Source organism: Rosa rugosa, chromosome 2 (assembly GCF_958449725.1).
Source record: "Rosa rugosa chromosome 2, drRosRugo1.1, whole genome shotgun sequence".
Taxonomy (NCBI): Eukaryota; Viridiplantae; Streptophyta; class Magnoliopsida; order Rosales; family Rosaceae; genus Rosa; species Rosa rugosa.
Window position 1 is genome coordinate 6,786,709 of NC_084821.1, and position 27,568 is coordinate 6,814,276.

The following is a 27,568-nucleotide window of genomic DNA, read 5'->3' on the forward strand; positions in this document are numbered from 1 at the left end:
CATCTTTTGCTACAAACAGATATTCTTCAATCGGATAGAAATCGTTCTCTCTTTTTCATTTTTTTCCTGATTAGTGAGTACATGAGTCCTTGTAAAACAGGAAACCAAAACAATGATTTCATCAATTCTATAATGGAGTGCAAAACTTGCATTTCAATAACCAATTCTTAAGAGCAAGAGCCGCAAACTATCTCACCTAGGAGAAGTAGGGCCTCTCCTTTCTTCTATGTACTTTTCATATCTGGTGGAGCTGTATTTTGGAAGACAACGAACAAACATGGGCTTTGCATCAGCCCAAATCATTCAGAGATCATTGCAGGATTTTCAATAACCAATTCTTAAGAGCAAGAGCAGCCCAAAAGTTTAGAGTTTTTATTATCAATGGTGTCTAAACTTTTTGACACGGGATATAATGATACCCGGTTTTCAAAAGTGATCAAAATAATACCTAAATTTTTAAAAACAAATCAACTTGATACCTCGGCTTATTTTTCATCATTTTTCTATAGGTGCGTTTGGATGAGAAAATTATGAAATCCATAGGAATTTATAAATGATGGAATCTTTAACTCTATCAATCTAAAATTCAATGGTAATTTCTATTGTTTGGTTGTATCTATTTAGGATTTCAAATGTGTAATAAATTAAGAAAGTTTAAAACAAATAAAAAAATAAAATAGAAAAAAACTTTGATTTGGAAATGAAAATTGAATACTGCAAAGGAATTTGTAAATGACACCTATTTTGGTGGAAATTGAAGTGAGAAATTTAAACAATGAATTCCTTCGTTTTTTTTTTCAAAGAAATTTAAAATTTCTAATCTGATAATGCCAAACGAGGGAATTGACTTTTAGGAATTATGAAATCCTCACTTTCAATTAAATTCCATTATTTTTTCCCTCATCCAAACACCTCAAATGATCACGTGTGGTGCATTTGAGGTGTTTTGTGGGGTTATAATAGTATTTTCACACAAAAATTATTTTTTAGTAATTTTTATAATTTACTTTGTTGGTAAATCTTCTTCTTCTTCTTCTATCGTCTACCTCTCTCTCTCTCTTTTTCTTTGTTTCATAAGAAGGTGGAAACATCCCAACCTTAATTGTTAATTGAAATTGAATGAAATATTTTAATTCTATAGAAGAAGTTTTATTTGCGTTATAGATGGTTGATAGCCTCTTTGACCACAAATCACTTCAATTTCTGAGTTTTATTTTGCATCTGTGCATCTCTATATTCAGTTTCAGATTCTGCAGTAGTTTTCGAATTTGAATTACAATTTTGTGGTGCCATCGGCGCCGCAGCGGAGGAAAAGGCCAGTGGCGGGGCTATTGTATTTTCATGCAGTCCCTTTTTTTTTTTTTTTTGAAATAAAGGTTCATTGCATTAGATGACCAACCAAAAAGTCAGAGTCTAACATACACTTAAAAGACAGAAAAATGGCGGGGTAACGACCAAGCTCTTCTCTAAATAATGTAAACTCATTGCAAGTTAATTTGAGCCCGCTTTGTAAAGCGAACCCATAAACAAAGAACAACTCTGTGTCTTCTAGGGCAAAATCATTGACTACCATCCCCATTAGCCAGGCGCGCAATTGCGGTACCAACAAAGAATCACTTCCTAGCAAACAAATAGGAGCAAATCCTTATCCATAAGCCGCTTGAAGAAGAGCACCAATTTTATTCCAGATAATTACCAACTTCCATAGCAGTCTAGATCCGAAAACAATTGGTCCTGGACTATATACCTGCTTAAATGCCCAAGAATGTCCACCTCTTAGGCCAGGCCGACTCCCATCATTAAGTGATCAATGAGGGTGGCAAGACACCCTCCCTACTGGCCCACAACATAGAGCCCAGCAACCAAAGTTTAAGCCCAGGCCCAAAAGCCCAAGCCCAAGCCCAAACTCTAGCAAAGAGGACAGCAGCCCTAACCGCTAGTGGCCAAGCTGCCTCTACCGCCGTCCATCCCTCCGGTGGCCGACCGCAATCAACGCCAAGCTTTACCATGGTGAACTCAAGCCACAAGCCACAAGCCAAACAGCATCTCCAAGCATCTGCAAACGAGTCAATCACCTTCGTTGGCTCTAACCTAAGATCGAAGGCGATCAAACTTGGCCGGATCCCCACTACCAGATCCCACTCACGCTAATACAATCACCACAACCCGACATCCCTTATCAACCCAGGAACGCCGCTGATCTATCTCGATCCGACAGCACAACACCGACCGCCAAGATCTACCCCACCTACACACAAGCCGGAACGTTCCGACCCTCTTGTCACCACCGCTCAGACACAGAGATCTGCATTGCGCGACTGTGTTGAGCGACCCATTATGAGGGTTGGTCAATGAAGTGCCGCAGCCACGCTCTGCTAAAAAACCCTAGGGCTCTGCTGTTTCATATTCTGTTTTTCCTTTTCATGTAATCCCATTGCTTAATGACCATTGATCCAACTGCTTTTTCATAAACAAGAAAAATGCTTTGGTTATAGATGCAATATTGTCATTTTCAACTAAAAATTGAGGAAAATATCGTATATACCCTTAGTTTTAAAGGAGATGTGAGGAAAAAATGGACGGAGATATGAAGTTGATCAATTTCTATAAATCTAGGTACCTCTTTGGTCATTTTTAAAAGTTGGGTATCATTCTGTGCGGTGCAAGAAAATTTTGACCCTAGTGATGATAAAAACCCTTTCATTTGGCCTCTTCACTTTCGATCTTCACTAGAGTATAGACTGGCAGCTTTAAATAGACTAAAATGTGAAGGAACAATGAAACGGCGATTGGATTTGGCTTTCTACTTTTGGCGAGTAAAGATGGATGAAAAAAAACGCGTTAATGTTCTTAGTTCATCAATTGGAGTATGACCAGCTCCCACCCTAAGGAATGGACTCCTTGATTGGTTTGCAGGTTCACAACAATGTGTTATGTTAGATCTTGTTTGGGGCGGAGACATGGAGTTCTTCTAAATCACTTCTTGGCTAAATAAGGCATCAAGTTATTGACGTAGAAAACCATATATACCAAAATTCAAGTGTTATGTTTGATCTTGTTTTGGGGGGAGACATAGAGTTCTTATAAATCTCTTCTTGGCTAAATAAGGCATCAAGTAATTGACGTAGAAAACCGTATATACCAAAATTCACGTATTATTGCTGCATTCTAATCATCTAATATTCCAAGTTTATGTTGTTCATGCATGAGTGCTCAACTGCTGTAAAAGTACTAGATCGATAGCCCATTTTGAATGAAATTAACCGAATTTTATATGAAAAACAGGAAGCTAGAACAAGTCTTTGCTCACTTGCACTATGATAACAAATTCTTCCGAGTATAGCCAGAAACCATGGATGTAAGTTTTATCCAGGAAAGAAGAAAAATTAACCACCAATTATACAGCTAGCTTCAAAGCGGTTGCACAGAGTCCAGTTACATAGTGTGCAAACAGAAATCAAAATATAAGACTCCTAAAGCATGAAGGAACGTCCCGGCCTCCTCCTTCTTCTGGAAGTCCCATTGCATTTGATCATGAGTTTATATGCAGTTCTCATAGAACAATATTGCATGAATTAGGAATACTTGAACAGGTTAACCCATCAATTATGATGATACATGAACCAAGACACTATATATTTTGATTAATACCAAACATGAAAGCACTATATAGATAAAAATACATATAGATAGGATTCATCTAGTATAAACCGACCCGCTGCTAACTTGTGCTTCACATATTTTGTTCTCGTCCAAAACCCTAGTCGGCGGCAGGTTTTCCAACTGACAGATCACCCTCGTCCGGTGGCGGCCCTGGCATAGGCCCGCCTACGCCTCTCGGTCTGCTGCCGGACGGGGATTGATGCTAACATTCCGGGGGATCTAGAGGGGTGTTGCTCGGAGTTCCTGCAGGGTGGTTTTTGGTTTCAAATTTCGAGTGGACATCTCCGGGATGCAAGGCCATGCGGTGCAGGATCGATGGTCCTCGTTTGATGCTCCTGAGTTGTCGACGATGCAGGGGGACAAGGATCGGAGGGCGCTAGATCGGTGCAGGTTCGGGGCGATGCGGGTTGTGGCGGCTGGTTCGTGGGTTTTGGTTGTGACGTTTTGGTGCGTGGCAGCAAGGATCCTGGTGGAGCAGTCGTGGCGGCGACGTGGGTCGGCGGAACTGCAACTGCAGTGTTGGTTCAGCGTCTGCTGGAGGTGGAGACTGGGTCTGGGCCAAGCCAGACCTAATGGGCTTGGGCGGGCCTTTTCTTGATGTTGCTCTGGACTGGCTATGTTTGGGTTAGGTTTTTGCCCTAGGCCCAATCCCTATGTTTTTAGTTTTGTCTAATTACAATAAATTCCTTGTATTAGGAACACTCTATGTCTTTCTAGCGTCTCTGGAGTAGTACCGAAGGAGGATATCCGCTATTTCTTCGCTTTTGAGTGTATAATGAGTAGGACTATATGTATGTACCACTTGTGGGTACTACCACTAGCTTCTTGTCTGTCTCTGAATGAACAGCGGAAGGGTATGTAACGACCTATTCTGACATCAGATGAATATATTGGCGCCCGGCTTGGGTGAATTCAAAAAAAAAAAAACAAAAAAAAAATATAGATAAAAATACTGAACGAAGAGTAGAATTAAATAAGAAAAGTGCACCAGATTCAATACCCTTCGAAGATAAAATTAGTAGATTCACCATATATCTGTCAATCTTTTTAATGAAATTAGGACATATATGCGTAGATGATGATTTGATGAAACGAGTTAACGAGGAAGTAGAGGACAGAGAGACCGTTTATTTGTTATTATCTTTCAGTTTATTCTTACAAAATTGTGGACACATACCTCCTAAAGAAGTCCTTCAACAATTGCACTCCTACAGTCCTACAAAATGGGTTGGATGCAATGCACATTAATATTTTCGACAATCAATGCGACGGATTTTGGATAGATGTATCTTAAAAACGTATTTTCGTGAGTTGGTTTACAATTTTGATGATTTTTTTTAACTCGAGGCATCCCCTCTTTCGCCCGAAAAAGATTGATTCAATTATCAAAAATTTGGAGCTTGAAGTGCAATTAGATCCATTTTTTAAGGAGGAATATTATCAATTAGAATAATTTATGCCCTAGTTCGGCATGCTTAAGTTTCAATACAAGTAAAGACTGTATTATTTGGCAAGTCGAATAATTAGAGGATCGCAGATGATTAGCTGTCAGGTTCCTAATACAATGCTAGTACTACTCATAATACAATCCTAATTAGTTCCTAAATCCTATGTGATCTCTGTTGTTATTACCGAAATATTAGCCAAATAACATAACTGAAAAATTCTCTAAAACACAATGAATGCAAATTAGCTAGTCAAAACTAAATTGGCAGGTTGGTTAAGGATAGGCATAACATGATTATTGGATGAAAAGATGGGATTTCTTTCTCAAAATCGTAGTGATTTTAGCATTTAAGTACAAATCTAGTCTCTATCCATTAGGTTTGGATGTAAGTATTTTCCTTAGGTATAAAAAAGATGTTACAATGAACTGGAAATGATTTGTTGCTTAAATTACTCAAGCCTGATTAAATGGATTTACTATCAGAATGGGAATATACTTACTCCCCTACACGTTACTAATTTGGGTTCCAAAATCAGGGTTTAAAAACAGGGGAAAGCAGAGTCCTCTGTCACAACTCTAACATTCCAAGAAAATCAATGGGGCATTGTTCACGTCTCCCTCTTTTTCTTCTATCTCTTATTCTCCTCTCTCTGGTTCAGACGCCGGCCGATGCAGCCAAACAGGCATGCCTTAACAGAATTATGAATTTGAGATTGGTTTTCGATATAGTTTTCGAAACTGCAATGTTTATGAGTTTTACTAATGCCCTTTTGATCATTGTCTGTTTCAGTCTTACATTGTGTACTTGGGAACACATTCCCATGGCCTGAACCCTACGTCTGTCGAACTCGAAGCAGCAACGAATTCTCAGTACAATCTGCTTGGAACTGTTTTGGGAAGGTATGGATTTTCATGAAGTTATTTACAAGGCTATGTAGTTTTTGTCATGTCTAATTCTGTGTTTCGATTTCTTCGAGTAGCAATGAGAGGGCCCAAGAAGCATTGTTTTACTCCTATACTAGAGCGATCAATGGATTTGCTGCAGTTTTAGAAGTAGAAGAGGCTTCACAGATTGAAAGTAGGAATTTAATCTCTTTGTATTTTCATGAACTTAAGTTTTTTTGTTTCTTTTACAGTTTGCCCTGTTTCCTCTGTTCTGGTTCTCTGACTAGGTTTTCTCTGCTTTTCAAATTTCAGAGGATCCAAATGTTGTGTCTGTTTTTCCAAACAGAAAATTAAAACTGCATACAACTCGTTCATGGGAGTTCATGGGACTAGAAGACCAAAATGGAGTACCTCGTCACGGATCGATTTGGAAGAAAGCAAAGTTTGGTGAAAATACAATCATTGGAAACCTTGACACTGGTAAGTTCAGTCAGTTAATTGCTTCATTCTTGATCTTAAAATTTGCACACCAAAAAATAAAGTTGAAAGAAATTTTATCAGTTACATGCTATTTGCTTATTTGATAACTGTACTCTTAAATTCTGCATGTTGTTTTGAAATTTGATGTTTGCACACATTTTTTTTCACACACAATATCTTCTGATTAATTCAAATAATTTGAAAATTCTGCTCCGTTTTCAGTGATTAGTTATGATTGCTTTGACTTGGACAAGACTAGATAAGCGTTGTTTTTTATCAGAGATATGATAATGAACCCAACATGGCCTTTAGGGAACTGCTTGGAATTTCTGATTCATGATTATGTCTTGTCTCTCTAATTGCCTATACTAATTTGTCTGACACACTGTTTTTTCTGTAATATTTTTTCTTGTAGGTGTCTGGCCAGAATCACCGAGCTTTAGCGATGAAGGGTTTGGACCAATCCCATCCAAGTGGCGTGGATCTTGTCAGCTTGACACCAAAGACAAAGTTCGTTGCAACAGGTCAGTTAGTCTCTTTTCCATCTCTTGATGTTTTCATCCAAACCCTGATTAATGTGAAAAGAATGTTAATGTTTCAAGTTTCTTCATTTGGTTAATATCATTGGCATTTATCACTTTATTCAGGAAGCTGATCGGAGCAAGGTACTTTAACAAAGGCTACTTGGAGTCTGCCAGGCTCAATAATGCCACCATTCCACCAGAAGTTCTGGCGTCGCCGCGTGACCAGGAAGGCCATGGCTCACACACCCTTTCAACAGCTGGTGGCATTTATGTGCCGGGAGCTAATGTTTTTGGTCATGGCAATGGCACTGCTAAAGGTGGATCCCCAAAAGCTCGTGTGGCTGCTTACAAAGTATGTTGGCCAAGCTTTGGCAGTACAGAAGGAGGGTGTACGAATGCAGACATCATGGCCGCCTTTGATGCTGCAATCAGTGACGGTGTTGATGTTCTTTCGCTGTCCATTGGTGGTGATTCTGTAGAGTTTTTTGAGGATGGGATCGCAATAGGGTCATTCCATGCGGCTAAGCATGGAATCGTTGTTGTTTGCTCAGCTGGCAATTCAGGGCCTGCCCAAGGGACAGTGACTAATGTGGCACCCTGGATATTAACAGTTGGAGCTAGCACCATTGATCGCGAGTTCACTAGTTATTTATCCTTTGGAAAGGGGAAGCATCTAAAGGTATTCCTATTTGAACCCCTTGTTTCTGTTTCCCATTACGAGTAATGCTAGAGAGACCACATTAATAAATCGACACCCCAGTGTGACACTTCTACTTTTCATGATAGGGAAAAAGTCTTTCTTCCAGAAGTTTGCCATCTAGGAAGTTTTATCCTGTGATAAGTGGAGCCAATGCTAATGCAGCTACTGCGCTTCCTGAAGATTCGTGAGTACTACCATTTTGCTAATGATTTAGTTCTGCGTAATCTACAGTATTGTAAATCTCTTCTTGAATTTCTGCAGCTTGCTATGTTTGAATGGAACCCTTGATCCAAAGAAGGTTAAGGGGAAAATCTTGGTCTGCGTACGCGGGCAGAATGGGAGAACTGAAAAAGCCCATATAGCTGGTCTTGCCGGCGCTGTTGGAATGGTTTTGGTTAACGATGAGGAAAGTGGAGATGATCTTATGGCTGATCCTTATCTGCTCCCCGCTACACATCTGACTTACACTGATGGAAAACGTGTCTTTGAGTACCTGAATTCTACCAAGTAAACTTTTAGACCTTTCACTTTGCTTTTGTACAATTGTACCTGTAGAGTTCTTGGCTTATATGATTTGAATACATCAGGAACCCTTTTGGTCACATTACTCCTGTTAAGACGGTAGAAGGAACAAAGCCAGCTCCATTTATGGCTTCATTCTCATCTCGTGGACCGAGTACCATTGAGCCATCAATCCTTAAGGTACTCTTTGAAATTCTTTTTAAATTTATTTCTTTTTAGGTAATTAACCAACTCGCTCTGGTTTGCATATCAGCCTGATATCATAGCACCAGGAGTGGATATAATTGCTGCTTATACTGGAGCACCTCTCTCAACTGATTCGGACCTTGATAAGCGTCGCCCACTTTACGTTACAGAATCTGGAACATCTATGTCATGCCCTCATGTATCTGGAATCGTCGGTCTTCTGAAAACACTTCACCCGTCATGGAGCCCCGCTGCGATTAAGTCTGCAATCTTGACCACAGGTACAAGAAACCTAATCATCTCATATTGTATGACCTGATTCGTTACACTTGCACTAATATTTTTTCATTGTTGTCCTTCTTTTGCAGCGAAAAGACGCGACAACAAACGGGAGTCAATTCTTGATTCAACGAAGGTCTCAGCTACACCACTTGACTATGGTGCAGGCCATGTTAATCCAAATCGCGCAGCAAACCCGGGGCTTGTCTATGACTTGACTACCGATGATTACTTGAATTTCTTATGTGCTCGTGGATACAATGCATCACTTCTCAAAATATTTTCCGACAAGCCACACAAATGTTCCAACACCTCTAGCATTATTGCTGATTTAAACTATCCTACAATTGCTGTTCCTGATCTCCAAGACAAACCAATTACCATTTCTAGGAAAGTGAAGAATGTGGGTACTCCAGGCACATATGTAGCATATGTTCGTGCACCAGCTGGAGTTTCTGTTTCGGTTCAGCCTAGCAGGTTGAAATTCAAGTCCATTGGTGAAGAGAAGGAGTTCAAGGTTACGCTTAAGGCAGATGGTAAGGTTCAAAATAAAGACTATGTGTTTGGGGAGTTGAAATGGTCGGATGGCAAGCACACTGTGAGGAGTCCTATTGCTGTGATGCGTCACTAGAAACGACAAACTTCGTCGATTAATTATTTACTATTATTATTTCTGGCTAGATAGCCATTAAAATTTGCAGATAGAGATTAGTCAGTTATTTTGTATATGTCTGTTTTTGTCCTATTCAACATAAATAAAAACTAAATAAAAATTTGATGATAGTTTTTCATGATTGGTTACTTGCAATTTATTATGAGTTACATTGATTTTTATTTCTAAATCACTACTTGCCTCCCCAAAAAAAACAAAATTTGAGACAAAGACTTGTAAACTAGTGCTGATAATTGCATCTTCTCCTTTATTTAAATTAAGAGTACTGATTCTAATCGCTAGTATATGGCTATCTGAGAATAGGACTTGATAACAAGAAAGAATAAAAGTGGTCTACCATTTTCTTGTATGGGAATCTACTTTTTTTTTTTCTAGTTATTAGTGCCATACATTTTATAAGATTATAACTCAACATTATGTCATACAAAGAAATGACATTTAACCAGCTTTGTGGTCAACCTTCTAGTTTTTAGCACAGAGGTTATTCAAAGCTTCACAGCAATGGTGCTTTCATCTCTACCTCCATTACTATTATTATCAGCTCTTTTGTTCTCTATGTTGCAGACACCTACCTTTTCCATTAAAAAGGTAAAGCATGCTTCTGTTTTGATTCATTTAGTTGAATGTGGTTCATGACCTTCTATGGATTTTCAGTTCTTATAGTTTCTGTTTCTTCATGGTACTTCAGCCATATATAGTGTACTTAGGAGCACATTCTCACGGTCCAAACCCATCATCTGTTGATCTCGATTTTGTCAGAAATTTTCACTACAATTTTCTGGGGTCATTCTTGAGAAGGTACTGTAGGCAAAGTTAAACTGTTGTGATTTTCATTCAACCTTATGTTAATTCGTTTTGAATTTCATTGACAGCAATAAAAGTGCCAAAGATGTGATGTTCTACTCCTATACTAGACACATTAATGGTTTTGCTGCAATTCTTGAAGAGGAAGAAGCTGCTCAGATTGCTAGTAAGTAGTCCTGAAAAATATACACATACATATATTTCTCTTTTCTCCTTAATCTTATTAGGTTTCTGAAAAATTTTTGAGGATGCAGAGGATCCAAATGTGATATCAATCTTCCTAAACAAGGGAAGAAAGCTGCAAACTACCCGGTCATGGAATTTTCTTGGATTAGAGAGAAATGGACTGATTCCTTCAGACTCCATTTGGAGGAAAGCAAGGTTTGGCGAAGATACAATAATTGCAAACATAGATACTGGTAAGTTCTCCATATTTCCTTTTGAGTTTAATAGCACCAATTACTTGTAAATTACTGTAGCATTATTCGAGGAATTTGATTTACTTGAATGAAACCCCGAAGTTGATAGCTTATGTTGTTTTTCGGAGACTTGACCAAGTTACCGTCCGGTTACACCTTGTGATGGAAGCATAATAATGCGTCAGTAGCAGTTCGAGTGAAAAGTTGAAATAAATATAATATATGACACTCTTATTTGTGGTATCATGATATCACCAATGCCAAGCCTCAACCTAAACTGACTTAGTTTTAATTCTAAGTCATACTGTACATATGAAAGATCCAAAAAATAAAAATAAAAATAAAATAAAACAAACTTCACGTGTTAAGTTATTGGTCTTATCAATTTGAATTAGTGATCTCGATGCTAATTAGAATATGTACTCTATAAATACAAATTAACAATCTAACAACATAACATATAAATTTTCTGAATAGATAACATTACACATTCAGCTTATAGACCGCATTATATTAAAGATATTTAACTAATATTATAGCCTGAGTATCGGTGTTTGACACTTTAAAGGTGTGTTAGGTGTTTGGCCAGAATCCAAAAGCTTTAGTGATGAAGGGTTGGGACCTGTCCCTTCCAAGTGGCGTGGAACTTGTCAACATGATACAAAGCAAGTTCATTGCAACAGGTCCACTCTTTTCCATCCACTAACTCCCACTTTTCATTTTAGAAAAAAGCAATTCATATAGGATTTAATTTTTGAATGCAGAAAGCTGATTGGAACTAGGTACTTTAATAATGGTCTTGCCATGTATGCCGGCCCTCTCAACTCGTCGTATTCCACTGTTCGCGACTACGATGGTCATGGATCACATACCCTATCCACGGCTGCGGGTGGATTTGTTCCAGGAGTTAGTGTTTTTGGCAATGGCAATGGAACCACCAAGGGTGGCTCTCCTCAAGCCCGTGTTGCTGCATATAAGGTATGCTGGCCACCATTTGAAGGTGTTGGGTGCTTCGAGGCAGACATCTTAGCTGCCTTTGATGCTGCAATAAGTGACGGTGTCGATGTAATCTCTGTGTCTCTTGGTGGAGGAACCGAGGAGTTTTTCAACAATGCAATTTCAATAGGGTCCTTCCATGCAGTTAAAAATGGCATTGTTGTGGTTAGTGCAGCTGGAAACTCTGGACCAAATCCAGGGACAGTATTAAACTTGTCGCCATGGTTAGTAACAGTTGGTGCTAGCACCATTGATCGAGAGTTCACAAGCTATGTTGTCCTCGGAAACAAAAAGCAATTGAAGGTAACACATTGCATATTTATCTGTACAATTTTCTTTACTAGACATGATGATGAGTTGCACCAACTTGTTTGCGTTTCCACTATGTCAGGGAGCAAGCCTTTCAGCTAAAGGCTTACCATTTGAAATGTTTTACCCGTTGATCAGTGCTGCAGATGCGAGAGATGCTGATGCATCCACTGGAGAAGCGTAAGCTCAATGCTACAGTTTAGTAATTTTACAAAGTTATATGATATTGACAATGTCTAATTTACTTTATCTTAACTCACAGTGAAATTTGCAATGTTGGAGCCCTCGATCCTAGGAAAGTAAAAGGAAAGATTTTGGTGTGCGTTCGAGAATACAACGATAATGAAAGAACCGAGAAGAGCCTGCAGGCTGATATTGCAGGTGCTGTAGGAATGATCTTGGTTAATGATAAGCAAAGTGGAAACGATGTTGTAGCCGATCCTCATGTGCTCCTTGTTTCACATCTCAATTACACCGACGGCAAACATGTCTTTGATTACATTAAATCTACCAAGTCTTTAATCTCTCACCCTATGATCTCTGTTTGAACTTTGTTTTTGTTAAATTTGATGTCTTAGTAACTCACATATAGTACAACTCTATTTTTACAACAGAACTCCTGTGGCTTACCTTACTCCAGTAAAGACTGAATTGGGAACAAAGCCAGCTCCGCATGTAGCTCCATTTTCATCAAGGGGGCCTAATCTTCTGGAGCAGGCAATCTTTAAGGTCAATCATATTATATTCTCGTTTCTGATTCAGAACAAATGGATTTCTTGCTCTAATATTTATCATACAGAATATAGTACATGAAAAGTCTCATTTCATATTTCAGCCTGATATCATTGCACCAGGGGTGAGTATAATTGCTGCTTATACTGAAGCAACAGGGCCAACTTATCAATTATCTGATACTCGCCGGGTTTCTTTTAATGTTCAAACTGGCACTTCAATGGCGTGCCCTCATGTATCCGGAATTGCAGGGCTTCTGAGGAAACTCCATCCAGATTGGAGCCCAGCAGCTATTAAATCTGCAATCATGACAACTGGTGCGTAACCTTTTCGCTTAGTCATTTTCGTTTAACCATTTTTTTCTTAGAGCAAGCACTTACATATCTTTTCGTAGCAATGTAGCATTACACAAAGTTTTCTTATATATGCAGCTACAACACAAGATGACAGCAATGAACCGATGCTTGACTCGTCTTATTTGAAGGCAACACCATTTGCTTATGGTGCAGGACACATTCAACCAAACAACGCAATGGACCCAGGGCTAATTTATAACCTAACAACACTTGATTACTTGAATTTCTTATGTGCTCGAGGATACAATGAAACAATGATCAAATCATTCTCCAATCCACCTTTCAAATGTCCCAAGTCTTTCAGTCTAGGAGACTTCAACTACCCAGCAATTGCAATTCCTAATCTCGGTGCAGAGTTAGTGACCGTTACTAGAAGAAAAGTTACAAATGTCGGATCACCTGGCACGTACAAAGTGTGCGTCAAGGCACCACCAGAAGTAATGGTTTTGGTTAAACCTAGAAGCTTGAAATTTGAGAGTATTGGTGAAGTGAAAAAGTTCAAAGTTATATTCAAAGCTAAGGTTAAGGGTAAGCCTCGAGGGTATGCATTTGGAGAGTTGATGTGGTCAGATGGCAATCACCATGTAAAGAGTCCTCTTGCAATGAAGCACTACTAGAAACAAATTTTGGCTGTCTTTGAATGCAACCCTGCATTTACTGTCAGTTCATTATTATTGGTGTATGCCTTAGGAGGGATGAAAACATCAAGGAGAAAAAAAAAATTAAATTTCCTGTTTTATGATTCCTGTATCACAAGAATGACACAATTTCTACACTCATTTGATGATGACACCCATTCAATCAGATGCAGCTAGCATCAGTGTTGAGATCTACGTTCACAGGTACTATTCAATGGGGATCGTTGGATAATTGTCATGTGGTACAATTGTTCCAAACAGCTCTTTCTCCTCGGTGTCATGCTTGTTAGATTGGGTTTCCAGCAGGTCATTTGATATGGAAACTCGAAAGACAGCTACACGTACATAATGTACGTTCAAAATCATATAATGATCTCCACCTGTTGTACTAGTAGACAGATGCAGCATGCAGAAAAACCATGCTTTCGTACGTACACCATCCATTCACCCAAGAAAGGCTTGTGTAATGGACAAAGTATGTTCCCAAGCTCATGTAGCACCTGATAGATGATAGTCATGATACACAAGGAAATCTCGAGCTACAAGGAAATTTTTTATGACTTGTAAATTAGAAATGAAAACCAAAGAACAAATGATATATCTCTCAACTAATATGTATTACAGGGTATGGATTTATATGAAATATCAACCTATATATATCAATAGGTACGTAGAGGAAAATTTGTATAAGCACATAATAGTTGAAGGGGAATTATCAGGACCATGTATGTAGGGAATATATAGAATATAAGAAGATGACAAAACAAGTTAAACAACATTCGATTTCAAGGACTCTCACAAAATTCAAGCATATATATTATTAGGACGTACTATATGAGAAGATTATAGTTTTCTTTTTGTCATCTTGCTAGTCTATGCTTTCTGTTACAGTTAGTTAATTATGTTTGTTAATTAGCTACTTAGACTAATGCATGTTAGGTTGCTTTATGGCCTACAGCTCATCTACACGTGGCACTCATCTAGCGTCACTTTCCCTTGTATAAATAGATAGCTTCTCTGCTCTAGGGTTGTAACGAAGACTATCTTATTTTGCCTCTCTGCAATATATTTTCTATTTTCCATAATTTCCTTCTTATCTACAATACTATCATATATGACTTGAAAGGAAAAAAAGAAGAAGCAAAAGCAAGCAGCACATAAACAGTAAAATTTTGTTCGTAAAACTACTGCTAGCTAGCTGTAATACCTCGAAAAATCCAAATTAAATTCCATGGATTTTTAGAAATGATTTCACGATAGTAGGAGCGAGTACGAAGCTTGGAGAAGTTGTGGAATTAGTTCGAACGATTTTATTTTCGAAAACGAACGTTTTTAGGGGGTCAACAAAGTTGACTTTTTATACGTTCAAAATTTGGGAAAACTTCCTTCATGAAAGTTGTAGAGCTCGTCGATACGAGTTCGTGGACATGTGGAACGCATTATTCGGAGTTCGTATGATTAAGTTATGAATTTTTGAAAATTGGGAATTTTCTATAAATAGGGAATTTTCTGATTTTATTTTTCATTAAGGACGAAACTTTTCTGTTTTTGCGGAATAGTCCCCCGGATTCTCTCTCTCTCGATCGAAAACCTTCAGAACCCTCGGGTTCCGACCGACCCGACCCGGCCAAACGGTGGTCCTCCAGCCTCCTCTGGCCCCGGACCCGGCCTTCCTTGAGTTCGCCGTCGCACGCACAGCCTCCCTCTGGTGTCTCCTTGCCCCGCCGCTGTCTCTATCCCTGGATCGAAGCCCCCCAGAGCCAAGCTTTTGACCCGATCGGATCTTGGCCGTGCCGGTGTTGCACGGGCCGATCCTCCCCATTTTTGTGATCTCCTCCTTCCCCTGATCATCCTCATATCCTCCTTGCTTGACGATTTGGAGTGTGGAGTGAAAGATCACGAGTTGAAGATTTCGACGTCCCTGATTCAATCTGGAATCTGATCAGACGCACCAGATTAATCCAACTTCAACGCTTGATCTAGGACGATCTAGGCCGAACCAGGCTTAGCTCCAGGTATGAAAGTTGATCACCCTTTCATTTTGAAGAAGTTTGTAGTTGACGACTTTTGCATCAGAGGTGGTTGACCTTCGTTGACCGCCGCGTTGACCACCGTCTGTCCTCCGCTTGTGGCGGCGGGTCGGACCTTATTTTGAGTTTATATTATCTGGACGATGATCTACGCATCCATACGAGCGTTTTGATATATTACAAGGTTATTTTAGAAAATGTGGATAAATAATGGATTTACGTTTTGACGTTACTATTTAACGTTTTTACGTTTTATCTTCGGTTTACGATCTGCGAAGATCTGACCATCGGTTTTACTTCAAATTATAACATGTTGATCGTATGACTGTCCCGATGACTTTGTGTGGTCATGGGCGAAGATCCGACCGTTGGATCTTCGTATAAATGCAAAACAGTGATTAGGGAGGCGATTCGTGAGAATCCGTCCGTCGGATTTTCGTATAAATTTGTGAAGATGTTAGTAAGGACGATTCAGGAAGATCCGACCGTTGGATCTTCGTGATGATTTTTGGAGGGTGATCCTAAAGGCGATCCGTGAGGATCCGACCGTTGGATCATCATTTAATTTCGATCCGACCGTTGGATTGTCGTTTGAGTATGTTTTTGAGTTGTTGGCTAAGTTAAGGTCATGTTTGACTAGGTGATTGACGGTCTTCCTTGGGTGAGCGGTTTCGGTGTGTATTGTGTTGAATTGAAGACGCAGCGGGAATATCGAGGTGAGTAAATCGCACATGGTTCATTCACGAACCGAAATTCGGTGATTTTATTTAATTGAGAAATTGTGGAAATTGTTTTATGAAAATAAATATTTGTTTTAAATTATATGGACTTGATCGACTACGGTCCATAGGTAAGTAAAATGTATTTAACTATAAAAAAATGAATTTCTAGATTTTATTGCATGTGAACTATAGTTGGTATTAGTGGTCACTCTTGTGTGGGTGACTACATATATATATATTTACGTGGAATATATATTGGATGGTGTGATTTACTGAGTTATATTTTGAGCATTACCCTTTGGAATATGTGATTTATCTTAGATGTTGTGTTGTCTATGATAATGGGTAATTGAATAAAGTGCGATAGTTGAGTCGTTGAGATGAATTAAATGAGGAGTCGAGTGAATTGAGAAAAGCAGTCATTCGTAAGGTGAACCTTGGCCCAGGTGACACTTTACGATACAGTTAGAGCTCTAGTCTGTCTGCCATCATACTGCTTGGGGGATAAACGAGTTATCATATGCCCTTGGGTATGACATCACATACTGAATGGGATGATTAATATAATTAATCATAAGCCTGTAAGTATGATATACTGAATGGGGTGATTAATATAATTAATCATAAGCCTGTAAGTATAATATACTGCATGGGATGATTTATATAAATAAATCATAAGCCTGTGAGTATATATTGAGTAAGAAGTTGTTTATTTTTGAGTAGTCATGATGAGATGTGAGTTGATTGATGCTTGAAGTGACGTTGTACACTTCAATTCTTATGCAAAACAAAATTAAAATGTGCTTGAGTTGATTGTGTTACTTTAAATCGTGCAATCCTTTCGTTTACTCATACGAGCTTTGCAAAAAGCTTACCGGGTTTGTATTGTTGCAATCCCGGTACACTATTCAAACGGTGTAGCGGGTAATCCTGCAGGTCAGGAGAATCAGGGCGGTGATCGAGCGGGTTAGAGTATTTGTTATAGTTTTACAGCATTTGTAATAGTGAGGTGAGTTAAGCTCATTGAGCCTTAGAATTTGATTTGGTGAGAGTGTGTTGTAATAATTAACTTGAGGATTTGATTTATTGTAATATTGAGAGGTGTGAAGTGTGGTTGTTTGTGAGAAAAAAATTCAGGACGTTAATTGTAATTGTTATTATTCATGTTTCGGATTTGAATTGATTATTCAAAATTCGGGGCGTGACACTAGCATTAGCTAGGATCAGTGACTAACGTGGTACAATGTTTCCACACAACACTTTCTGCCTGGTATCATGCTTATTCAAATGATGGCGCATGACAAAAGCTGTGGAGATGTTTAAATCTTCATAAAATTCGGCAGCCTCAATATGTGCCGAGAGAATAGGAGTACCAGCAAGGTCCTTCGAGATGGAAACTTGAAACACCGCTATAAGTGTATAATCATCAGAATCATAATTATCAAATGTTCCCATTATCCCACATCACCGTTAAATTCACCCAAGTAACACTTGGACAAATAGGTATTTAGATTTTAGAAAAGGACAGAATATGCCTTGAAGCTCATGTAGCACCCGATACAGCTTGGGGTTTCCATTCGAATCCAACTGATAAGCGACAAGCTGCGATCTTCTGTAGGCAGGTATGCCAATTAAAAACCCCTCAAATTCTACAACAGCCGCAAAACTCTTACTCAGGATGAGGTGGTGCAGTCGTCTTCCGTGCTGTCTCTTCTTTTCAAGTCATCTTTTCTTCTGTAATACGCCCATTTCTGTTGGCGAGTGTCAAAAATATATGACTCATCATGCGAATGCCTTACACCAAGCTTGTGGCCCCAAACAAAGTGTTCTCTCCCACTATAGTTAGTGTATGATTGTTCTAATTTATTGAAGAAGGGAGGATTAGGGAGATGTTTCCAGGTTCGGCTAAGAGGATCATAAACCTTAAAGAGGGGAGGCTGCTGATGATTATCCTCAACTTCATGAGCATATTTGGCAAGAACATAAATTTTGTTCTCAATGGTGCAGACGATGACATTCTCTCCGTACATGAACAATCTGGGATCAACTAGACTTGGAATGGCGGCATGCTCCAAGCGGCGGATGCATGGACCATCTGGGTCAGCCGGATCAAAAAAATAACCCTCAATCTTGTTTTGAGAATTCACCATATACAAATTGGGACCCAAAGTTATACAAGTTTGGACACAAGTTCCGAAACAGGATTCATCAAAAGATCCAAAATCATGCATAAGCTCAAATAGAGAGCTCCTCTTTCTGCAGAATTCATCTATATTAAGACGCCATATCTCAGACTTACTCCCCCAATTACTAACAATCATGTACAAATACCAATCCTTCTTCTGCCGAGGCATTGTCATCGTCTTCAAAATATCTAGGACACGAGAACACAAAGGTTTAGTAATGTTTAGACCAGGGCACGGTCGACGCTGTCAATTATAGAGATCTATGGTATAATTGCTAGTTTTTCTTCTCCAAACTGGAGGATATATATAGCAGTACAAATTTCCTATAGCTAAGTCATGCAATATGGCTGCATTAACTACATAGGATTTGCTAGAGCAGAAGTCAAGATTTGCTCTGCTACTTCTGTTCTTCGATCATGTTGACATTAGCTCACGTAACAGATGCACGTATGAAAACCAGTCATTCTTTAGCATCGTCTTCCACATTTTGCTCGTTATTCAAGCTTCTTTGACCTGCGTAGACCCACCCAAAAAAACAATTAAAAATTAAGTAGATGACAAGAAATGAAACGAAAATGAAGTTAAAGAGGATATGTGCAAGCAAATAATAGAGATTAATTTAACCTCAGAAACTATGTTGAAGCTATACTGGCAGCAGAAAGAAGAGTCTACAGGTTTTATATTTTGCTTTTGCTGTTGGTGAGGCGCCTAGCTCCTATGTTTATTTCTAGGTTTATAGAAAAAAATTGGATATATCATACATATGTGGGTTAAAAGAAAGAAAAAGAATTAAACTTTTTTTTTTCGAGAATGATATCAAACAAAAAGTTTAATGTTAATATTTTGTTCTCATTCAGCGGCGATCTCATTTAACTTCCGCTCAAATTGAGATTTAATATTTAATTTTAAATCAAACTTTCCAACAGATACCTAAACTAAGAAGAAGGAAAAAAAAAAAAAAAAAAGTGAACCCTAGACCCTGCTGCCGGCCTTCTCTTGTCTCTGCACCGCTACTCCAACAAAGTATTCACTCATTGTTTTTCAGTCCTTATCAATGTTTTAAAACGTTGAGGCGTTGCTCGAGGCGTTTTTGGAAGAGCCTCAATAAGGCGTAAGCCTTGACGTGTAAAGCGTTAGCCTTACGGTATAAACGATCTATACTTATGTAGTTATAATTCTTATATATAGAACATTAAGAGTAGACAAAAAATATTATTAATTGTCATTCATTCATAATAAGTAGAGTACTAGAACCATATAATTAACTATAAAATGAAATTAAAGATTTGAAGTTGAAATTTCAAATGATGTCGTTTTGAGTTTTGAAAAAAAAAAAAAAAGTTACACTTTTTACGCCTCATCGCCTTGGCATCAATACTAACTCATTTTAAGGTGAGTTTTACGCCTTTTGAGCCTTAAGGCGCGCCTGAGGCGCGTTTTTAATACATTGGTCCTTATATTTTACTTGATTTCTCTCTGTCAAGTGTGCTATTGTTGAAGGGAGAGAAATGTTGAAGACGATGCTGAAGACAAAGTGTTTTTTGACTTTTTTCACATGCCAAGAAGATGAGGGATCGCAAGCCATGCCGTCAAAATATTGGTAAACATTAATGTTCTTCGAATCAGCCCAAGTTTGAAGAAAGAGTAACTTTGAAGGTGCAGCCACCGCCGGAGAAGAAGAAGAAGAAGAAGAAGGATTTGTTTCTGTACTTGGATATAGGCCAGCAACTATGGCGTTTGAACATTAGAGAACTCTGCGGAAGATGGAGCCAGTCAAAGAAGCCTCAGCTTGAAGTTGTGCATGTTTTCGATTCCAATGCAGTGAATATTTCTAGTCCTTTCCGGCTTAAAGATATTTATTCCTTCTATCCCGGTGTTAAATTGTTCACCCTTGGGAACAAACTCCGTGTTCTTGACAGTCAAGCTGGCTCTTTTAAGGAATTTGATCCCCTTCACAAATCTTGGAGACTTCTCCCTTATCCTCCAAGTTACAAAGAAATTAATGACGAGAATGAACACCTGAATGAGGGGTTTAGGTCGTTCAGGGATGATGTAAAATTTAAGGAATTTTTAATTGGTGCAGAATTTCAGGGATTTTTAATTGGCGTGCGTGTATAAGGAGGAGGGCAGATATCAGATTGTTGCCAATTATGAGATGGAATCAGACTGGAACCGCCGGGAGCCTGATCAGGTGCTACATGAGATTCAGGGCCCTATTCCAAGGAACTGCCAATTTTTCTTGGGTAAATGTGATGGCGGTCTTATGTGGTTGGTATGTTCAATGTTACGCATTCTGCTTAATACATGTGTTACGATGTTTCGGGTTTCTGTTTCATATGATATTGCTGGCAATCCAGTCATCTCTGCCAATGTTGAGGCCAGTTCGGAAATAATAGATGCCGATAGTGAGGATAAATCAGTAGTTTCCTTTGCTTCTGCCTTGTGCCATCATTTGAAAACCATGCCACAGGAAAGGGATTGGTTTTTGTACTTGAGTATAGGCAAACGACTATGCCGTGTAAATATTACAGAATTCTGCGAAAGGAGCTCTCCCAAACCTAAGTTTGAAGTTGCGCATAGTTTTCCTGAAGAAGGTCATCCAAGTCCAATTCCAAGGAGAATGACACGTATAACTCTCGGTTCCAAATCGTATATGGTTGGGGGCGAAAGAGTGGATCGAAGCCTGCATTGTGATGCCAATGGCAGATGTTTTCCTATGCCGAACTTAGATATTTATTCCTTTAATCCCACTCTCCCAAACCGTCCATTGATCACCATGAGCAACGGTGTCATTCCCATGTTGATTGATCCAAAAGCTAAGACCATTCCTATCGTGACCACTATTGAGGAGAAAATTTATGTTCTTACCAAAAGACCATATTCAGAAGAACTTGATGATGATCAGCCTCCCAAATTTAAGGTTTTTGATATCCCCTCCACCAATCTTGGAAACATCTTCCTGATCCCCCTTGTTATAATACATCATATATTACATGACACAGAACTTTTTGTGTATAACCACTTTGCTTGGGGGCACAAGCTTATTATTAGTACCAAGTTGGGTTCGTACATTTTTGATACTCATCAAGAGAAATGGGAGGATACCCCCCATGAATTCCTGAATGAGGGGTTTAAGGCTGTTGTAGAAGTTCGGGGATTTTTAATTGGAATGCCTCATAATGGCAAAGAGCTTGTTGCTTATCAGTTGGATTCAAATGGTATCTTCAAGCCATATAAGACATGAACTGCAGGGAATATTCGGTACTTCTTCAATTGTTTTTGACTATTTCCTAGGTAAATGTGATGATGAACGTATTTGGTTGGTGTATTCTGGCATGGATGGTCCAAATTATTGGAATACATGGGTAGTAGTGTTGCGAGTTTTCACCTCAATCGACAATGTTGGCAATTCAGTCCTCTCAGTAGACATCGAGGCTGCAGAGTGTTTGCATTCCAACTGGTGTTGTTTACCGATCAGTTCAGCTTTCTCATTGTGTCATCTTTTGTAGAATCGTGATATTGAGGGAAAAACTTGGTAGTCATGACTCATGACAGCTTAACACCACACCATCATCTTTGACGCCGATGCAAAAATGACGGGCTTAATTCTTGTGATGATCGATTTTGTGGAACAAATTCTTATGTTTTTTTCTTCATATTTGCTATTTTTTCTTTACCCCATATGTTGTATGATGTTCTATTAGTCAAGAGCTTATTTTCTTACCCGATGGTTTCAGATCAAATTACTCCTCCCATACAGGGTTAGTGTGGCTCTAGTGCCAGAACAAAGTTAATAGCTTCCTCGGAACGAGATAGGGTTCAAGAAAAGTGACAAGATCGACAATTTCAATTTTGGGTAGCAGTCATCTTCAGAACTCGGATGATGGTATGCTAGCAATTTTTGCTGTCATTATAGATTTTTCAAAATTGCTAGTAGTTTGACATACAAAATTTTCCACGAGGCAACCGATCTCTATATGGTGAGTTGTGCCAACTTGATTTCAAAAACACTGGACATCTAAATTTAGCAACATGGAAACTAAAACTCAAGAAATCACTTGAAAGGCAGTCGTCTTGGAACTGCAAATGGTTTACTCATGGAAATTGCATCGTTAATCCTCATGTAAGTTGCAACATTGCTTTATGGGTATCAACCAACTAAATGAATGGGTAACCTTAAATACCCAAAGTATGATCTTGCATCATTCCACTGATTTGTGAATTTTAAATGTCTATAAATTAACTCAGCCCCCAAAGAGAAACCCTGCGGCTTGTTCTTCATTGCCATCAAAAAATTTAAGAGCTTGTATTACTGCATCTCTCCCAAACCCTAGCTCAACTAGCTTTGCAATTTTAGCTTCGAAATCAGGTCCCTGCAACCACAACATTATCAAAAAATGACTATTGACCACAAACTTCTTGCTGATTCATCAACGAAGTGCACAAATAGCATGATTTGTACCAATAATGGAATTAAAAGTAAAAGCTGATGAGTGGAAAGAGCTTAAGAACAGCTGAGATTAACCATCTGTAAATGGTAAAACAGAGGTTGAAATTCTTGACAAAAAGTCAGCATGTAGAGAAATTTTACCTGACTTGTATCAGGACGAGCACTTCCTGGATCAAAGTTAAAAGAAAAAAAAAATCAGTTTTCCCTCGTCCATCAAGTAACCCCATGCTAAATAAAGCCAATTTCCAAAACTAACCAGATGATTGCCCTCCAGTTGATACATTTTTGGTCTTATCTGTTGTTCCAGCTATCACCTATAGAAAGGTTACAATGAGCAAATGAAGAGACAATAAGTACTTAACTAGAAAATAACTAATTTACATGCCTTCCTATTTAGACTAGACTAGGTCTGGAGCTGCAGCTAATAACCCAATTGGTGATGGTTTATTAAAAGCATATTTGGAAGGGTCTCATGACTCTGGATTTAGTTGAGAGGGAATGACATTTCTTTTAGCTTTGGCTGCTGAATTCTGTTGGTAGCATTTCCTTAGTTTTCCTTGATCTGGTTGATAAGTTTCCCCCTTGAAGCTCTGATGCTTCACAATAATTCCAACTTATTTTTCTTAACAGGTCAACTTTCTTCCTAAATTTTAAAAACTTCCTACAAGACCCTAAGCATATCCTAGTGAGTGCGATGTCTCAAAAGTATACTAAATCGAAAATGAGGTGTGTATTCACTAAATATAACTCCAACAGATTGATGTAAGGAATCAAAGAAAAGGTCACTCTAAGTACTTACAGGAGCTCCTGAGCTGGATGCTTCCTGGAACAACTTTCCTTCATCCAGAAACCGAGATGGCAAGTCTTTTTCTGAAATTAGTACATCAAATAGACAAACCTCCTTAAGGAATTGAGAAAATATTAATGGGTTCGCAAAAGAAGCCAGTCAAACATACAAGGGAGATCATAGAACAAACCTTGTAAAAATGGGACAGAAACTTCTCCCCCACCAACTCTCAACACATTATCCTTCAAGTCTATACTGCACTGAAAACATAGGCAAGGTCAGAAGAGTAACAAACATGGAAAACTTTATCAAGTTACATCATTGGACTGTGGACTTCACCTGATGCTTTCGAAGCATATCCAACCCAAAGAGGAACTCTATATTAGTAGCATCCAGTACCAGGAAGGAGCAGGGGTAAAAATTATTTCCAATCTACAGACAATGTTATCATTGTTAAAGAAAAGCCTATCACTTAACCATCTCAAAGAAACAGTATAAAATGATATGAAATGTTTTTATCAGACTGCTACCTTGATAGGAGCTACGTGTATTCGACCTAATATCTCTGATTGACCAACTCCATGAGCAATGCCCTTGTAACGTTGATCTAAAAGCCTCAACAATCTAGACAATTCAAAAATAACACTATATTAGCCCTTTGTATTAATATAAATATAAAACCAACAGCATTCCTAATGCAATAAAGAGTTCCCAAGTCGATCCTTTCACAGATTTATCTATAAGGCCTATCTCAAAATGTCAATTCGAGTAAGTAGAGTATCTTTTGTTAAATAAACCCAGGGTATACAACCAAACAGCTAATAGCAAAGGATGTATAGCCAACAAGAAGGATAGCATTTGACACCTAAATTGCAAACCCAAATAGACCTTGAAACTATTCATGGCAACAGGTCAATATATACATTAAATCCACATGTATTATTCCCCAAACAAAAAAAAAAGTATATGCAATGGGATTCCCATCAAGTTAATTATATGGAATCAAGATCAACATATGCAAATCAGTTTACCACACAACCAGCAGAAAGAAAATTACTGTATTATTTTAAGAGAGCTCATACCCACAACGCTCAGCACAGCTTTTTGATATAATTGTTGACTGTGCTCCACTATCAACAAATGCCTGGAACAAGTAAAATAAATAAATCATCAAACTATGTAATTTTGTTTTGAAGAAATACATCCAGCAAAATAGGAGTCGAGTAACTGATAATACCAATGGATGTGGATAATTCCAATCAAATTGTGCATAAAACAAAGAGGTTGAATTAAGTAAATACTCGTGAGAGCAACACAAATGAAACAAAAAATACTCCTTCATTTAGACATCTCACTTACAAAAAACTCAAATGAAAGATATGAAAATCCCAGCTATTATGTTCATATTACCTTCAATGGGACACCATTAACTTCCATGTCTACATACAGCATAACCTGAAAATACACAGAGCATCAAACTGAAAAGAACTTAAAAGAAATAAATCAATAAATAAGAGAAGATGGCGGAGATTGGCAATCATACATACCACCCTTGCAAAAGCTTCGGGGTTATGTTCAAGAGCAGCAGCCCAATTTTCATCAATTCCTTTCTGCCAAAGACATTAGCAATACGGCAAACCATCAGAACAAATGAAATTGCACATTATGTGCGTTGAGAATTAATTTCATGACTATGTTACTAGTAGCATATAATATGAAAGAACAACTATAGGATCACATGAATAAAGATGGTGGAATGACATTATAATTAGTGAACTTCACAACTTTGACAAAGAAAATACGAATAACCTGGCGAATAGCAGCTTCAATCTTCTTCTGGGCTTCAACATCAAAAGGGTCTGCAAAAAGAAGAGCCTGCTCACAAGATATAGGTAGACAGAAACTTCATCAATTAGAGTCTAATGATAAATTATACCAAAATTGCCATACGCTCATACGTATATATTAGTGCTTATGGCGGTAGATTAACACTAGAAGCCATGTAAAGCATTAACTATCCCACAATCACTGTGAGAAGAAGGGGGAAGAGAGAGGAGGGGGGGAGGTACTAACATTCTCCTCCTCTTGTTGTCGTCGATGTTCAGATTTTTGGCGATACCGCTCTCGTAAAACTTCCTGCAGTCTATTGAGATCGTCTCCAAGAATAACTTGTGCTAATTCAGGATCACTCTGTAAGTTTCATTAAACAGTAAGATCTTTGGAATTAAAACAATTGCATGAACATTGAAAATTATACACCAGACAGTTTATACTTTCAGAACAACAATGCAAAAATCAAAGAAAAATTAATTCATCTAACTACTGTATCTTTGAATGAACTATGTCCCTGAGCGTTGACAACCTCATCCAAACCCAGAGAAACAAACTGAAGAAAAAGATCAACATCGTACCTGAAACAACTGTGCTATCACATTAGAATCATTCCTAATCTGCTGCTGGAAAGCTAGTGGATTTGCAGCAGACCCATCTGGATTGAAGCTCAGTGCATTGCTGGAAGCACTGAAATATACTAAGTCCCATTAAATGCATGAACAACGTCAAGGGAATGTAAAGACATCACCCAAAACTCGTTAATTTTATTGAGAATTCTTGCAAATGGAGCATACCTAGACACGGCATTGGATACCATCATTATTAAATCATCATCTTTGACACCGAGCGCACTCAGTCTCTCGGAATTTCTAACCTCCTTCCCATTATACAGCAGCTGCTGATTCTGAAGCAGCACCCGAGTCTGCTCATTCACATTACCAAAACAAGTCAGGCATTCACTATACACTTATCCATCAATTAATCAAAAACATAAAATCTGCATTGAAATTCCATATTATTCACTAGTTCCCCTAACTCCCCAAGTAAACAAAGATCCAAACTTTACTTCAATTCAATAGCCAACCACCCAAAACCCCATCAATGAAACTTGAAAATAACACCAATAAATGATAAAATGTTCAAGAAATTTCTCACCTCCACCTCCAGCAGAGCTTTCACGTTTTCAACCTATAAAAATAAAACCCAGAAAATCAATTGAAAGAAGCAAAGCACCAACATGCCCAATTTTACAGAAAGCTGAAACCATCACAAGTAAATTAAGTGAGCTGAAATTAGGGTTTTACAGTCTCATGAGGATCGACGTCTAAGCTGATGATCTGCTCGTCGGCGGTCATTACTGTGATCTTCATCTTCGTTCTCCGATTGGATTGGTTTCTTGTTGAAGAGGTCGAGGGTGCTGAGAATGATGTAAAGGTTGGAGCTTTGGGTTATCCAATGGTGGAGTTTGGGTTTCTTTACTTTAAAGTCTTCCAATAGAAGAAGAAGAAGAAGAACATGTGAGAAAAGGATTGGGACTTTGGACTTTGTATTTAAATTCTGATTGACATTGAACGCTGCGTTTTGTCCTATGCATCATGCAATTTGCCAATTTGGTGTATAATTGGGTTAATTGTGAAAAATGTCTCTGGATTTTGTATTTATTTTGTTTTCTAAAACTTTAGAGAGAGAAATGTTATCCTACACCTCTGTGTTAGGGCAGACATACAATCTTGATTTTGAATAACTGACGTGAGACACGTAGCTGTCTCGACAGCCCCTAAATATGAATTTCTGTTGAAGATCGCGTGATTTATAATCAGACTGCTGGCAACGGGGATCAAACTTGAATTGGGCTGCAACCACAAACACGTTCATGCCAACTGAAGCAACCCACGTTAGTAAAATGTCTTTAGACTTTTTACCAACTTGAGAATGAGACCTTTCGCA

At 38.4% G+C, this 27,568-nt stretch overlaps 3 protein-coding genes across 8 annotated transcripts; 2 read left to right on the top strand and 1 right to left on the bottom strand.

Moving 5' to 3' along the window:
- Window positions 1–5,706: 5,706 nt before the first annotated feature.
- LOC133730246 (subtilisin-like protease SBT5.3) lies at window positions 5,707–9,469 on the top strand. Its single transcript, XM_062157873.1, has 11 exons — window positions 5,707–5,793; window positions 5,901–6,010; window positions 6,091–6,188; window positions 6,308–6,475; window positions 6,891–6,999; window positions 7,123–7,678; window positions 7,786–7,883; window positions 7,961–8,206; window positions 8,287–8,401; window positions 8,475–8,688; window positions 8,776–9,469. The coding sequence occupies exons 1-11, from the start codon at window positions 5,707–5,709 to the stop codon at window positions 9,315–9,317; spliced, it is 2,343 nt and encodes a 780-aa protein (XP_062013857.1). The 3' UTR covers window positions 9,318–9,469.
- A 297-nt stretch (window positions 9,470–9,766) lies between these two features.
- Window positions 9,767–14,183, top strand: LOC133732741 (subtilisin-like protease SBT5.4). Of its 5 annotated transcripts, none has more exons than XM_062160325.1 (11): window positions 9,767–9,947; window positions 10,048–10,157; window positions 10,232–10,329; window positions 10,418–10,582; window positions 11,151–11,265; window positions 11,347–11,881; window positions 11,970–12,067; window positions 12,150–12,401; window positions 12,502–12,616; window positions 12,723–12,936; window positions 13,051–14,182. In XM_062160325.1, exons 1-11 carry the CDS (start codon window positions 9,861–9,863, stop codon window positions 13,590–13,592), a joined length of 2,331 nt encoding a protein of 776 aa, XP_062016309.1. In that variant the 5' UTR covers window positions 9,767–9,860; the 3' UTR covers window positions 13,593–14,182. The 5 variants fall into 5 exon arrangements, with proteins under 5 accessions (XP_062016309.1, XP_062016310.1, XP_062016313.1 ...); XM_062160326.1 differs by having other exon boundaries at window positions 11,160–11,265; window positions 13,051–14,180; XM_062160329.1 differs by lacking the exon at window positions 10,048–10,157 and having other exon boundaries at window positions 9,812–9,947; window positions 10,411–10,582; window positions 13,051–14,183.
- An 8,422-nt stretch (window positions 14,184–22,605) lies between these two features.
- Window positions 22,606–27,135, bottom strand: LOC133732850 (protein DNA-DAMAGE INDUCIBLE 1). 2 transcript variants are annotated; one of them, XM_062160449.1, is made up of 16 exons: window positions 26,926–27,135; window positions 26,777–26,809; window positions 26,416–26,543; window positions 26,200–26,299; window positions 25,862–25,978; window positions 25,598–25,663; window positions 25,336–25,398; window positions 25,199–25,243; window positions 24,871–24,932; window positions 24,319–24,412; window positions 24,128–24,220; window positions 23,979–24,048; window positions 23,801–23,871; window positions 23,258–23,315; window positions 23,143–23,168; window positions 22,606–22,924 (listed from the first exon to the last, which is right to left on the bottom strand). In XM_062160449.1, exons 1-16 carry the CDS (start codon window positions 26,989–26,991, stop codon window positions 22,796–22,798), a joined length of 1,221 nt encoding a protein of 406 aa, XP_062016433.1. In that variant the 5' UTR covers window positions 26,992–27,135; the 3' UTR covers window positions 22,606–22,795. The 2 variants fall into 2 exon arrangements, with proteins under 2 accessions (XP_062016433.1, XP_062016432.1); XM_062160448.1 differs by having other exon boundaries at window positions 26,200–26,308; window positions 26,926–27,134.
- Window positions 27,136–27,568: the final 433 nt, after the last annotated feature.

What these genes read in the sequence shown, in the direction of transcription:
- LOC133732741 (XM_062160325.1), top strand. Translation starts at nt 9,861, where the DNA reads ATGGTGCTTTCATCTCTACCTCCATTACTATTATTATCAGCTCTTTTG. An exon ending in GAAACAAAAAGCAATTGAAG is followed by an intron (nt 11,882 to 11,969) that starts GTAACACATTGC and finishes CCACTATGTCAG; the next exon opens with GGAGCAAGCCTTTCAGCTAA. An exon ending in GATGCATCCACTGGAGAAGC is followed by an intron (nt 12,068 to 12,149) that starts GTAAGCTCAATG and finishes CTTAACTCACAG; the next exon opens with TGAAATTTGCAATGTTGGAG.
- LOC133730246 (XM_062157873.1), top strand. Translation starts at nt 5,707, where the DNA reads ATGGGGCATTGTTCACGTCTCCCTCTTTTTCTTCTATCTCTTATTCTC. An exon ending in GAAAGGGGAAGCATCTAAAG is followed by an intron (nt 7,679 to 7,785) that starts GTATTCCTATTT and finishes TTTTCATGATAG; the next exon opens with GGAAAAAGTCTTTCTTCCAG. An exon ending in GTCTGCAATCTTGACCACAG is followed by an intron (nt 8,689 to 8,775) that starts GTACAAGAAACC and finishes CTTCTTTTGCAG; the next exon opens with CGAAAAGACGCGACAACAAA.
- LOC133732850 (XM_062160448.1), bottom strand. Translation starts at nt 26,991, where the DNA reads ATGAAGATCACAGTAATGACCGCCGACGAGCAGATCATCAGCTTAGAC. An exon ending in GACAACAAGAGGAGGAGAAT is followed by an intron (nt 25,664 to 25,861) that starts GTTAGTACCTCC and finishes TCTTGTGAGCAG; the next exon opens with GCTCTTCTTTTTGCAGACCC. An exon ending in TTAATGGTGTCCCATTGAAG is followed by an intron (nt 24,933 to 25,198) that starts GTAATATGAACA and finishes TACTTGTTCCAG; the next exon opens with GCATTTGTTGATAGTGGAGC.